The sequence below is a fragment of the Arachis ipaensis genome, chromosome B9, assembly GCF_059453495.1.
Source record: "Arachis ipaensis isolate K30076 ecotype BB chromosome B9, ASM5945349v1, whole genome shotgun sequence".
NCBI lineage: Eukaryota > Viridiplantae > Streptophyta > Magnoliopsida > Fabales > Fabaceae > Arachis > Arachis ipaensis.
In genome coordinates this window covers 61,061,767-61,076,066 of record NC_142444.1, presented here as the reverse complement: position 1 = coordinate 61,076,066, position 14,300 = coordinate 61,061,767, and the positions used below count along the sequence as shown (strand labels likewise).

General features: G+C 36.4%; 1 protein-coding gene across 1 annotated transcript; it reads left to right on the top strand.

Moving 5' to 3' along the window:
- Positions 1-9,119: 9,119 nt before the first annotated feature.
- On the top strand, positions 9,120-13,785 carry LOC107618484 (uncharacterized). The gene is made up of 6 exons (XM_088500429.1): positions 9,120-9,622; positions 9,763-9,940; positions 10,554-10,651; positions 11,578-11,674; positions 13,435-13,520; positions 13,608-13,785. Exons 1-6 carry the CDS (start codon positions 9,398-9,400, stop codon positions 13,659-13,661), a joined length of 738 nt encoding a protein of 245 aa, XP_088356555.1. The 5' UTR covers positions 9,120-9,397; the 3' UTR covers positions 13,662-13,785.
- The last annotated feature ends 515 nt before the right edge of the window (positions 13,786-14,300 follow it).

The following is a 14,300-nucleotide window of genomic DNA, read 5'->3' as shown; positions in this document are numbered from 1 at the left end:
ACTAAGGCCGCATCAAATGTGGCGTATTATGAGTCTGGCACCAAACTTGGGTTGGATGAAGTTTGGCGCTGTGATTCCAGAAAAAAAAGTATAGACTATTATATATTGTTGGAAAGTTCTAAAAGTTGACTTTCCAATATCGCTAGAAGAGCGTCAATTGGACCTCGGTAGCTCAAGTTATGCTCTTTGGAGTGTGAGAAGGTCAGGGTTGACAACATCATCCACTTTCTTGCTTTTCTTCTACACGAACTCTGTCCAACTCGCCCAAATGCCACCTGTAATAAATCAAATTGCAAAATAATTCAAAGTAGCATTCATGGTGGCTTAAAACTCCTAAATTTTAATTTAATTCAACCAATTCACATGCAAATTACTAGGAAAAGATAAGAAAGATGCTCACGCATCACAACACCAAACTTGAATTGTTGCTTGTCCTCAAGCAACTGAAAATAGTATAAACCTGAGATGTGAATTTGCATAAGAGTTGAGTATTCAATTAAGCTCCTGTCTATCTTCTGAGTGTGGTTAAAACACTGTGACCATGAATAGTTTTCGCCTCTCACTATCCTTTGAAGCTCAAGAATGTTAATTTCATTCAGAGTTAGAATCTGAATAGTATTATGAATTCTCTTGCCTTTTAACTTCGGATTAATCCTTGAACACATCATTTTCTTTTCTTTTCTTTTCTTTGGTGCTTTACACCTTGAGCCTAGCCATGACTCTAAATATTTTGTCCCAATCTTTACTTGACACAGAAATACCAGAAGCACTTAACTGCGGGACTCTTTGAGTTTGGATCTTTTCTATTGAACTTTTTTCAGTCAGTGGTGCCCAGAGCCTTTTACATACTCTTTATTGTACTTGGATTTGACACTAAGTGTTCTATCTCAAGATTTACTTGACACATTCACACCACAAGCATATGGTTAGAAAAATAACTCTTTGAGCTTTTAATCATACTTGACCTTCCCAGCCATTGATGCTCAGAGTTTTGGACCTTGCCTTTTATTTTCTTTTTCTTTTTGCTGTTTCTTTTGCTTCAAGGATCAATTTCTTGTTTAATTGAAAGAATTTTCAATTCATAATAGTTCTCTAAATTCATGTTTCTCATGCATCAATATCCTTGATCTAAATTCAAATATGTATTGTTCATAGCATGCATTCAAAGTAACAGATAACACTAACACATTTAAGTAAACAAGACTACTCTTAAATATAAACCTAATTTCTCATGCATGACATCACTTCTTTTCTTTTTCTTTTTAGATTCAAGCTCAGTGAGTGACGGATGAGACATCTTTTCAAATTAAAAACAACTGAATTAAACTAAAACCTAAGAAACCAAAAATACTAAAGATCATGCAACAGATAGAGATAAGCAACAAAAAATAGGAACATAATAATAATAATAATAATAATAATAATAATAATAATAATAATAATAATAATAATAATAATAATAATAATAATAATAATAATAATAATAATAATAATAATAATAATAATAATAATAATAATAATAATAATAATAATAATAATAATAATAATAATAATAATAATAATAATAATAATAATAATAATAATAATAATAATAATAATAATAATAATAATAATAATAATAATAATAATAATAATAATAATAATAATAATAATAATAATAATAATAATAATAATAATAATAATAATAATAATAATAGAAGGGAAACAGGAAGTGAAAAAAAAAAAAGAACTGAACCACCTTAGTTATCACGGTGGCCATCTCATTCCAAGTTGTGCTCTTTCATGAAGGTGATTCACTTTTTTTTGGTGCCATTGATGATAAGATAAACAGAAAGTGTGTTCTACAATACTAAACTTAAAATTTTGCTTGTCCTCAAGCAAAGAAAACTAAAAATGAGGAGGGACATAAAAAACGCATGGAGGAGTAAAAACAAAAATATTTCAAAAGAAACCGAGAATGATAAAAGGGCAAGAAAGATTAAAATTTAAATTTTTTTGGGCGCCAAACTTAAGGAACACCAAGTTTGGCACCACCCACCCCGCAAGAAATTCTCTCAATGATGCATATATGGCGCTAAACTCTAGATTTCCAAGTTTGGCGCCACCCTTCCAGCAAAGTTCTCTAAGGAATGCGTGCATGTTGGCGCCAAACTTGGCAATCCAAGTTTGGCGCCATCCCTCCAGTGGTGATTCCTCCAATTTGAAGGATTTGCAGCGCCAAACTTGAGATTCTCAAGTTTGGTGCCACCTTGGTCGAACTCAGTCCTCCAAGGTGGTCTGAAATTCCTTCTGATTGCACCTGTTCCTGTTTTAAACACTCTACATGACCAAAACACACATAAAAAGGAGGAAGAAAAAAAAACTATAAGAAATTAAAACAAACTAAATAAATTCAAAATAAATAGAAAATCTAAGGATATGGATTATTGGTGGATGACGGACACCCAACACCAAACTTAGGTTTGATGTCAGTGGAAATTGTAAACCTCATTGTGTATTATCAGGAGGTTCTTGAAGGTTTGGAACAATAAGCTCAGCCTGCATGCACTTTTCCTCTCTTCCTAATAAATACATAATTTTGAAGACATGAAAGGCCAATTCCTCATTATGCACTCTAAGTACTAATTCACCTTTTTTTACATCAATCGGAGCTCTCCCAGTGCCTAGAAATGGTCTTCTTAGGATTATGGAGGCGTTTTCATCTTCCCTAATGTCAAGAATTACAAAATCTATTGGGAGGAAGCACTTACCCACTTAGACCAAAATATTCTCCACTATTCTATGTGCATGCTTGAAGGATTTATCTGCCATTTGTAATTCTATCCTTGTTGGTTGTTCCTTTTTGATTTGTAACTTCTTCATCACACACAATGACATTAAATTTATGCTTGCACCCAGATCACATAGGGCTTTCTCAAAGGTAGTGCTCCCAATGGTGCATGGAATTTGAAAGCTCCTTAGATCTGGCATCTTCCTTGGCAAGTTACTTTGAATTATGGCACTACATTTCTTAGTCAGGACCACTGTCTCATCTCCCTTTAAAGGCTTCTTCTTTAACAATAACTCCTTCATGAATTTAACATAGATAGGTATTTGCTCCAAAACCTCAGCAAAAGGAATATTAATTTGTAACGTTCTAAAAATTTTCAAGAACTTTGAAAACTGCTTGTCCTTAGTCTCCTTTTGAAGCCTCTGAGGATATGACATCTTTGACTTGTATTTAGGAGCCTTAGGCAGCATTGGATGTGAATCAAGAGTGACCGAAAAGGGGTTGTCTGCATGCTTGGGAGGGGCGTGTTCTACCTCCTCCTTTTTCTCCTCCGAAGCTTCTTTTTCAACCGGCACCTCATCAACCTTGGTCTCAGAACTTGCTACTTTACCACTTCTCAAGTGAATGGCCTTGCACTCTTCTCTTGGATCCACTATTGTATCACTAGGAAGAGTATTAAGAGGCCTCTCAGGTACTTGCTTGCTCAACTGACCCACTTGCATCTTCAAGTTCCTGAGTGAAGCTCTAGTTTCCAGCATAAAACTATGTTGATTTTTGGAGAATTCTGCAATAATAGCTTCTCAAGGCTGAGCTTGTGGTTGTTATGGTTGAGAGGACTGGAACTGGCAGTTATTGAAATTGTTCAGATTAAAATTGCCCTAAGAATTATTGACATTCCGCTGCCTCTAAGGTTGATCTCTCCATCCAAAGTTTGGGTGATTTCTCCACCCCTGATTAAAGGTCTTGGAATATGGATCATTATTGGGATTTCTAGGAGCATTCCCCATAAAATTAACCTATTCAGGAGGGAAGTGAGCATAATCATAAGTCTCACCTTCGGTGAAGCCACCACTCATGTCATAAAGAGCATCTTGAGTATTAACAGCTGAAACTTGCATCCCACTCAAGTGTTGAGTAATAACACTCATTTTCTGAGACAAAGCCTTGTTCTAAGAAGAGCATCCAATGCATCCAACTCTATAACTCCTTTCTTCACAAAGGTCCTCTCAGAAGAATATAAATATTGTCTCAATTAGATCATAAGCCTCTTCAGGAGTCTTCTTCATGTGACGGGATTCCCCTGCAGAATTATCCAAAAACATCTTAGGGGTCTTAGAAACTCCATCATACAAGATTTGTAATTAAATCCAGTCTAAGAACATATCCGGAGGACACTTCCTAAGCATCAATTTATACCTCTCCCAGGCTTCATAGAGGGATTCACTATCTCTTTGCTTGAAGGTCTGAACATCGGTCCTCAGCTTAGTCAGTTGCTGAGGAGGAAAGAACTTGGTCAGAAATTTGTTGACCACCTTATTCCCTTATTCCAAGTATCCAAGCTCTCCTTGGGCTGAGTGTCAAGCCACTGCTTTGTTCTATCCCTAAAATTAATAGATTCTTGCTCCTTGAGACTTCTACGCAAGAGTTCCTAAGAAAGAACATAAAAAATATCAAGTTCTTCCATGGTTTAGCCATGGCCAAACCTTTAAGAGAGGATTACTACAAAAATATCTTAACTTACGTTGACAAATCTAACATGGTTGTGAAGAGGAACAAGAGTTGAAGAACACTTTAATCGATTTAAAATTTTTGTGGGAGTTTTTTGGAAGGAGATAGTCGAACCTTAAAAGCTTGGTGGCTATGGAGTTTCTAGCTTTTTCTTTCTTGATTTTCTTTCTCAAAGTCACATATGAAAAAGAGAAAGAAAGTAGGAGGTGGCTGAAATCAAGGCTGGCCAAATTCCTAGGATGGTTAATCACTAAATTAATTAATAAAATGTTACTAAGGAGATAATTACTAAAGCTAGATGTATTAGATCACAAGTAATTATACTCCTAGAGTAAACATATGAGCTACTGGTATAAATGATATTAATGATATGATTATATCGGAGATAAAAGATCTATAATGATACATTAGCATAGCTAAGTTCATCGGAGAGCGCCGGTATTAGTTTGTACCGATAGATTTTGGCTGTTATTATAATATTAAACTTATCTCTAGTTTAACTCAAGAAGGTAAATTAATAAAATAATATTATTATTTTTGTTTTTTCAATTTTTTGGTCTGGCTCGTCGAGACGAGCTTAACCGTGATTCTCGAATTTTTGAAATTCCCAGCCAAAGTAGCTCCAAAACGTAGTTTTCTACTGGTTTAGTAATTGATGATGTTGCGAGGTACTTGATGATGCAATGCCTGTGCAGTAGAGGTTCTTGCTTCACTGAACTTTTGAAAAAATTTTATTTCTTCAGGAAAAAGTCTCGTTTCGCTGAAAATCAGGCAGTTACAGTGAGCTAAACCGTAATTCTTATAATTTTGAAATTTTCTGCCGAAGTGGCCTGAGAACTCAATTTTCTATTGCATTGGGAGTTGCCTGCATGGTGAGGTGCTTGCTTGTGCAGTAAAGGTGCTTGACTACGTAGTAGAGGTACCTGCTTTACTGAACTTTAGAAAAAATTCTATTTCTTCAGGAAAAAGTTTGTTTCACCAAAAACTAGATCGTCGTTACAATGAAAATTACATTGGTTATGATATTGATAGTGAGACATTAGATTTGATTAGAGGCTTACAATAAAAAGTGAGATTTATATGAGACTTATGATGATAATTATGATTAAGTTAAAATATATAAGAGATTATGAATGATGATTATGATTATGTTATTGATGATACGATTAGTAATGATTATGATCTGAATGATGGTTTCGGTTGATGATGATTATGTGCAATAATGATTATGGTTGATGATGATTATGATTGGTGATGGTATTTGCAAGGATGGAGGTTTTGTCCCTCTTGCATGATTATGATTGAAATGTGATTATTGATTGGCAAGGACGTGAGTTTTGTCCTGGTTGCATTACTGATGAGACACCTACACTTAGCAAGGCTTTTGATTTTGTCCTGCTTGTTCAGTGTTGCGATGGACAAGTGAGGTTGATTCCTTCTCTTTGTTGTATCAGAAAATTGGGTAGAAAGTTGAGGAGTCCCTTCGATTCAATTTTCAAACTGTGGTATGCACGAGTTAGGTTGAAGATTTCCTTTCTTGTTGAATCACAGTCTCTTTAATCATAAGGGTGGCTAGGTATTCTTGATGGATTCATAAAGTGGGTTTGGAATTTAACAAAATAGAATTTCTCCGTTGTAAGTATAGTTCAAAACCAATAATTGACCAACACCAAAGTTTAAATCAAAAGATGTCACAATTAACCCAAAATAACCGGGAGTTTGAAATTTCGGGTTGTTCTCCCTAGGAATTACAATAGAGTATTCAATTATTGGCTATGAGGAAATGGAGTTTGATGGCAAGAGACAAGAAATTAAAATGCAAGAAAATAAGTAAGCATACAAGGAAATTAAAACTCAAAGCAATTAATTAAGAAAAAGGGAAATTCAAATGCTAAGAAACCTCTTGGCAAGGATTGAGAGTTAAGGTTACCTATCCTAGCCATTGACCACAAACCTATGATGATTATGAAGAGTCAATCTTAACATCGAGGATAAGTCAAATAGGCATAATTAATCTCAATCCATAAGTCCTAGTCAACTCACTAATTAACTTAGTGAAAGACTAGCGTCAATGGAAACCAAATCAACTAACTACCCTAATCTATCAGTCAAGAATGGACATCAATGGCTCAAAGTTACCAAAGTCCTCAATTCCAAGCCAAGAGTGTGAAAAACTACACTAAAACTAAACCAAACATTTTATGAAATACTTGGTGTGCATAAAAATAAAAGCATATTATATTACAACAAAAATAAATTCTAAAGCTACCAAATACAAGAAATTAATAAACAACAATTAAAGAGAGCAATAATAACATGAAAACATAAATTGCATTAAATGAAATAGAAATTAACAAGAGTTCATCAACATAAAAAGTAACCAAAATGAGAAATTAACAAGATAAACTAAGAAGATTAAGGCAATAGAACAAAGAAAGGTAAAAGAAACTAAATGAAAACAAGAATTAAAAAGAGAAATTAAAGAGAAATTAAACTAATAATCCTAATTTTTAGAGAGAAGAAGGATCTTCTCTCTCTAGAAAATACCCTACAACATGATACTAAGCTAAACCTAATTGCTCCCCCCCTTTGTTTCCTCTTGAATTTGGCTTGAAATAGCTTTATAAATGAGTTGGACTGGGTTTTGGAGGTCCAGAATTCACTGCCAATGAGTTGCAATTAATGAACCCCACGTGCCAGGACTTGTGCGTATGCACAAGTTTGTGCGTATGCACACTTGCTAAATATTGACTCGTGCGTACCCACACATTGTGTGCGTACGCACACTTAAACTCATGTCCACTATAGATATATGCATATCATTTTGAAGCCTCGGATGTTAGCTTTTCAATGCCACTGAAACTGCCTCATTTGAGCCTCTGTCGCTCAAGTTATGATAAATTTAGTACCGAGAGGTCAGGTTTGACAGCTTTACAAATCCTTCATTTCTTGAATTCTCCCATTTTGCATGCTTTTCTTTCCTCACTTCTTTAATCCATATTTGCCTTCAAAACCTTAAATCACTCAACAAACACATCAATGCATCAAATGAAATTAAAGTGAATAAAATTTAGTAATTTTAGGGCCTAAAAAGCATGTTTTCACTTTTAAGCACAATTTAAGAAGAAATCATGAAACTATGCTATTTCAATGAATAAATGAAAGAAAAGTCAATGAAATCCACCCAATTAGAGCAAATAAATACCATGAAATATGGATTCATCAATTCTCCCGGGTAGTGCTGCCTCCAAGAAAAGGTGATAGGGCACTCTCCCTTTAAAACCAACTTGTGATAAGTATGGGATGTTCGTCTTAGGGATGAATGACAGAGAGAGTATGTCTAGGGTAGCTACCAGATGTGTCAGGTTTGGCAATATAACCGAAACGTGAGCTCACAGATAGTAGGACAGGCATGCATTATATGCATTTACTTAAATTATTTTGGTGTGCATTTTATTGTTGTGTTGCACTTATGTGTTTTATCTGATTATGTGCTATGTGCATGTGCTTGTGTGAGTTTTGATTTCTTGATTTGATTGTGTTTACTGGTGTATGAAGGTGATGGAAGTTGAGGCAGATTGAATTTAGGATTTGCTCTTAGATTCTAATTTATGCAAAGAAAAGAGAGATAGTAGTCTGTTGGGTAAAAATATTTAGGTGTGTCTTTGGCCTCTAAAGAAAAGAATTAAAGATTTATTTCACTTTTCTGAATCACATATAACTAAGAAACATTTGGATATGAAATTTTATATAAGTGAAAATGATTTAAAAATAAAGTAATAAAGAATACAAGCTTTTATAAAGGGTTAAGTACTTTTTTCGTCCCTAAGGTTTGAGGTGAAAATCAAAATCGTCCCCAACCTTTTTTTGTTATTAAAATCATCCCCAACATTACAAAACGTTATAAAATCGTCCTTTTCTACTTCAATTATATTTTTTAACCAAATTACCCTTAACTATTAATAAAAATAATATTAAAAAATAAAATCCCACCCCACCCCACACCCAGCATCTCTTCGTCTCTCCCCAAACCCACCCCCAATTCCCTTTCTCTTACTCTCTGACCCTCCATCCCAAATCCCATCCCTTCATCATCATCAGTTCCCACCTTCATCTTCTTCTTCTCATAACAACCCTTCTTCTCATATCTTCTTTCTTCTTCATCTTTTTCTTCTTCTCATTCACCACAACAACCTTCATCTTCTTCTTCTTCATCTTCACTTCCATGCGGTGCAGAGAAGATCAAACCCGTCCACTATCGGAGCGGCCATGGCCTAGGATGCAGATCTTTTGGAAGAGTCAACCGGTGTTGAGGCCGGATCCGTGGGTTATGAAAACGGTGGCGGTGGGTCCCTTCTCTTCTGCTTCTTCTTCATTCTCACATGGATGTCCTTCACCATCCACCATTCCTCTTCTTCCTCCACCGTCCGCGTCCAAACTCAAGAAGCATAATAACATGCTTAATTACATATGAAATAAGACAAATCCTAATATGATAATCTTAACTTAATCTAAATCAACCTTATAGCAGCAAATCATCATAATATAAAAAATTGTATCCAATTAATTGTGTATATCCATCAAAGATTTGTATTTTTTTTTATGTCAAAATTAAAGATTTGTATCTTAACAAACAACCCATGGATATGGGCCGTAAACAAACGCAGGGCCCACCTAGAACCCATTGCATGTTAACAGGGGCCCACCTAGAACCCCGAAGAAATTTCCAGAGCAATCTGGAGCAACCACCACAGAAGTATCATTGTCCAACGGAATCGGAAACCCCTAACGCAACTACCACCTCAAAATCGAAAGCGCCACCATTTTCAATTCTCAATTCATTTGAGTGACAGTTCGAAAGCTCCATTCGAAGCTGTGATTCGTTAGATTTTCGTTTTCATGGCTGCATCGTCTTCCTCAGCATCGCAATCGCATTTCACATATTCCAACGCCCCTACCTACTTCCCCGTTCCTTTCCACCTCCAGCAATCCGCCGCCACACCGGCGCATTACGCCGCTGCGGTTTATGATGCGGCTCCAGCCGTACAAATCCCTTCGCCTCCGGTCATCGGTCCTGTCTCTCCTGCTCCGGTTTCCGGCGTATACTCCTTACCGCAATATCCGGTAGGTTTTCGTGTATCTGCGTGTGTGTGTGTGTGTGTGTGTGTGTGTGTGTGTGTGTGTGTGTGTGTGTTTTTTGCGGTTTGGAATAGAGGCCCCCTCATTTTGTGATTAAACTCTTTTTGTAAAAAAAAATTGAACAGTCGCAGCAGTTGTTTGAGAGGGATGCGCAGATAATAACGCCGGAGGCGCTGGAGAGCGTGAAGGCGGCGATTGCGAGCAGCGAGGCGGAGAACAAGGTGGAGGCGAAGAAGAAAGCAGTTCCTCGAAAAGCTGCTGGTCAAACATGGGAGGATCCTATTCTTGCTGAGTGGCCCGAAGGTATCATCATCATCATGGCTTTTTATTACTATTTTGAGTCGATGTTTATTGAGTTTGGTCGTGAAAGGTTTTTGAATAGTTAATTTGGATTTTCAGGAAGTTATTTGGATTCTCTGCTATGGGAATTGAATGTATGGTTTAGAAGGTTTTTCTTAGGGTTCTGAGTTCTTAAATTGTAGTGTAGCAGATGGTGGGTGTCTAGGCTATGAGGAAAGTGTGATGTGATTACAATAGCAAACTGGTAGACATGATATATTAATGCAATGGAGAAGGTAAATTTTACGTCAAAACAAGGTTATATGATGTTGTGTTGAAATGATGAATGTGGAACTCGTGTTTAACTAAAGTTTAAATTCGCGTAGGATCTTTAAGCTTTTCTGTCACACAGCTTCTAGTTTTATGGGGGATATGGCGTTAGATTTAATGGACTTTTTTTCATCTTTTTTTCCTTCTGGAAATTCCCTCCCCCCCCACCCCCACCCCCACCGCCACCACCACCACCACAAATCCCCCCAAAAACAAATCTCTCCCTCTCTCCTGAATGATGTGTCCCCACATAAACTTTGATAAGGATTAGAGATTTATCTTATTTGCTTGAGCCTTGAATTTTCAGATGATTATCGGCTCTTTTGTGGTGACCTTGGTAATGAAGTGAATGACGATGTTCTTACCAAAGCATTTTCACGTTTCCCTTCCTTTAACATGGCACGGGTAAGTGGTTCTCCTATTTTGACTCCAAATTCTTGTATTTTCAGTAATGACTGGATTAGTGTGAGCATTTTCTATTTCGTCTTCAGATTTTTGTTTGAAGTGACAGAGTTGTTAATGGTTTTTGTACCTTAAGGTAGGTCTTGCTTCATAATTTACATTCGATTTGATATTCTTGTGATTAAATTGATATGATATCTTGTCATCTCCAGCTTTCATCGTCATTGCTCATTGTCCACAAATCAAAGTACAATTCAAATTTTTTAACGGTGACATAGTTTATGCTCTTAAATGCGAATAGTCAGTTCATTGGAAATTAGTGTTGCGACTTTTGCTTTCTACATTTCTTTTTGTTGATTTCCTTTTCTCATAAGATCTTAAAGTTAGTAAGATCCATGTTGACCGACTAGTATTTGTTACGAATAGTTAAGGTCAACATATAATATTCAATTGCTAGGTTCTATTTGATTTGCAACTTTGAGTTATAGTCAGTAGAAATTCAGAGAAGTTCATTGGATAACAGGAACATGGAATCTTCCACTGGGGTTTATAAGTTTAATTGCTTTTATTCAAAAACTTGAGATGTGTACATTCTTACCTATTTGGATTTTTTGGAGCAAGCTATTCACTGTCTCTTAAGTTTTAATCCAGTTTTTGGTCAAGGCTTCCCCTGTCTGGTAGATCTCTTGTGAACAATCAGTATATTATTAAGTTGGTGGAAATTCCAGATCCAAACCAACACCACCAACTTGGCAGATTGTTTAATATATGTATATAACTTTTTTAAGAAAAATTACAATTCGAGGGTTCAGGAAGTTTCAATATGATTTCAAATGTGGTTTTCTGATTAAGTATTTATTCATCATCATGTATCCTACTCATGATTTCTAATGCAATCTTTTGATTGAGGTTTGCTTGATCCGGTTTAGGTTGTCAGAGATAAACGGACTGGGAAAACAAAGGGCTATGGTTTTGTAAGCTTTGCCAGTCCTTCTGACCTTGCTGCTGCTCTTAAAGAAATGAATGGTCCGTAAGTTGCAGACTGTTTCTATGCATGTCTTCTCTCCACTTCTTATGTGTATTTTGCTGGTTTCTTTTACATCACTAACCCTTATGAAAAAACTGAAAATTAGATGATATATGGTTTTTCAGTTACATTATGTGACGTTTTAGTATATGCAGTATGGTATAACACTGCTATAAGGTATGCAATCATGACACTAATTAATTATGATGAAATAGGGGTTCGGTTTCTCCTAACAAGTGTCGATTTTTCTTTTTTGAAAATTTTGAAACTTCTAATATATTTAGTTTCTTATAAATGTGTAAACTATCATTTGTATCCACGAAAGTTAAAACCGTTGACATATCTATCCATAGAAGAAGGAAATTACCATTTGTACCCATGAAATATGGGTTCTACACAACAAAATTATCCAAACGCTAAAAAATTACCTAAAATTCCTAAATTACCCTTATCTTCACCACCACTTTTCTAATCTCAAATCCCACCACCACCCAAACTCTTCACCACCATTACCACCATCACCGTCACCACCACCGCTATCATCACCTCTACTACTCCCGGACTTGTTCCCAACCTTCATCTATTAGCTCAAAACTTCACCCCATCATGAAACACCCAGTTTAGCCAACTTAAGCAAGCCGGAGTTTGAATACACAAAACCTAGAGACCAGAGTTAGAATTCACAGCCTCAATTGGTGTAACAATGGTGGAGATATCCAATTTTCCATTAAACCCAGAGCCCGTAGAAGAAGAAACTCCGCAATCTCAGATGCAGAAATCTATTCCCGACCATAAAACCATATGAACAACCAAACCCGACTTCAAGTGCTTCATCCTCAACCTCACAATTCACTTTTCATTCATTCTAAGTTTCCGGTTCCTATTAAAATCCGTCGAAATCTACCACGCTCCACTCCCCTTCGACCGAATCGAATTCTTCTCGTTGCAACTTTGAGTCCAATCCCTTACTTCCCCTGCTGATTTTGAGCCATATTCGTCGGTGTCAAGACTTGGTCGGATCCTGGCGGTGAACATGGGAGTAAACAGCGAAGCGGCAGACAGAACCCCAGCGCGGCAGAGAGGGCAGTTTGTGTGGGAACGAAGCTAAGCATCGATGCAATCAACATGGAAGGTTTGTGAGCAAAGAGGCAAGGTTCGAACATAAACATCCTCTTCGAATTCGAAGCAGCAAATGGTATTGTCGCGGCTTGAAGATGAACGGCGAGAAGTGTCGTTGAGTTCGCTGGTGTATAGGGCAGCATAAAAGGAGAAAGGGATGGTTTTGATGGTGATGACGTTAGTGGTGGTGGTGGTTGGGGATGATAGTGGCAGTGAGGAAGGATTTGGGTGACTGGTACTGTGGAGTAAAAAGAGAAGTTAAAATTAGGTTATATTAGAGGGTATTTTGGGGATTTCAAATAATTTTTTAGGATTCGGGTAGTTTTGTTAGCAAAAGTCCATCTTTCATGGGTAGAAATAGTAGTTTTGCTTATTCGTAGGTAGATTTATCAGTGTTCTGAACTTTCATAGGTAGAAATGGTAGTTTACTCCTTATAAATTTAATCTTTTATCTTTTGGATGGAAGACTTCCTACTTTAAAAATAGGTACACACTTTTTTCTTTCTTTTTTTTTTTTTTTTTTTTTGAATCTTCTTTTGCATGAATTGCTCATGTAATACTCGTCACTGAGCCCATGTGGGATGAGAATATTGACACACAAGCAATGATAAATGAATGCTGATTTATGCCTTGATTTCAGGTAAATATGTTGGAAATCGGCCGATAAAATTAAGCAAGAGTAAGTGGAAGGAGAGAACAGATTTCGAGGCCCTGGAAAAACAGAAGGTATGCATTTGATTTGTCACTTGAGAGTTTGCACTTATTTCAACCCGTTGTGTGTCCAACGTTTCCTTTATTTTGTTTGCATGGCAGAGCCAAACTCACAAGAAACCGAAGCTTCCCAGGAAGGGTGTTCTTCACAAGTGAGCTAAGGCCCGAATCTGTAAATGAATCAAGCTGAGTCAAGTAGAACACTCTGTATTGGAAGCGCATGCTTCACTGAATTTTAATGTATCCAAACCCAAAGTAAATAAATCTTTACCTTATCTGAGATGTTTGTCTAGTGATTTTTCCCCCCCTTTCAGAATCTACCCGTTTCCTTTTAAAACGTATTTGTAATGCCGTAACTCCTAACCGCACCTGATTTCTTGTTTATGTTCCCGGAATATCTGGTGGTCATTTAAAAAAAAAAAATGCATATTAGAATATGATGGATAGAGTTCGACTTATCATCGTTGACTGCTTCCATACTGCGGAATAAAAGAAACGAACAAATGAACAATAAACATCAAACCGTAGCACAATTTAGAAGAGAGTATTTGCCTATCGGAAAAATGATATTTTACCAACGAAATACTGCATTTGTCAAGTGCCAACAACTATACGTATACATAAAATAATGTACAAAGTCTGAACTTCCCTTTTTCCTTCCCTTCTTCGACTTCTATAACACTGGCACGCCTTATTTTCTTCCGTTCCATGTACTCACTTTTCAGCTCTCAAATTTCAAATTTCATTATCGAAATCACTCCCTCTCAAATCATCCTTACTTTTCACTCATCACTC

Excerpts from the sequence above, each read along its gene's own strand:
- LOC107618484 (XM_088500429.1), top strand. The coding sequence starts at position 9,398 with ATGGCTGCATCGTCTTCCTCAGCATCGCAATCGCATTTCACATATTCC. Across the intron at positions 11,675-13,434 it reads TGCTCTTAAAGAAATGAATG|GTAAATATGTTGGAAATCGG; the intron begins GTCCGTAAGTTG and ends CCTTGATTTCAG. Across the intron at positions 13,521-13,607 it reads AGGCCCTGGAAAAACAGAAG|AGCCAAACTCACAAGAAACC; the intron begins GTATGCATTTGA and ends TTTGCATGGCAG.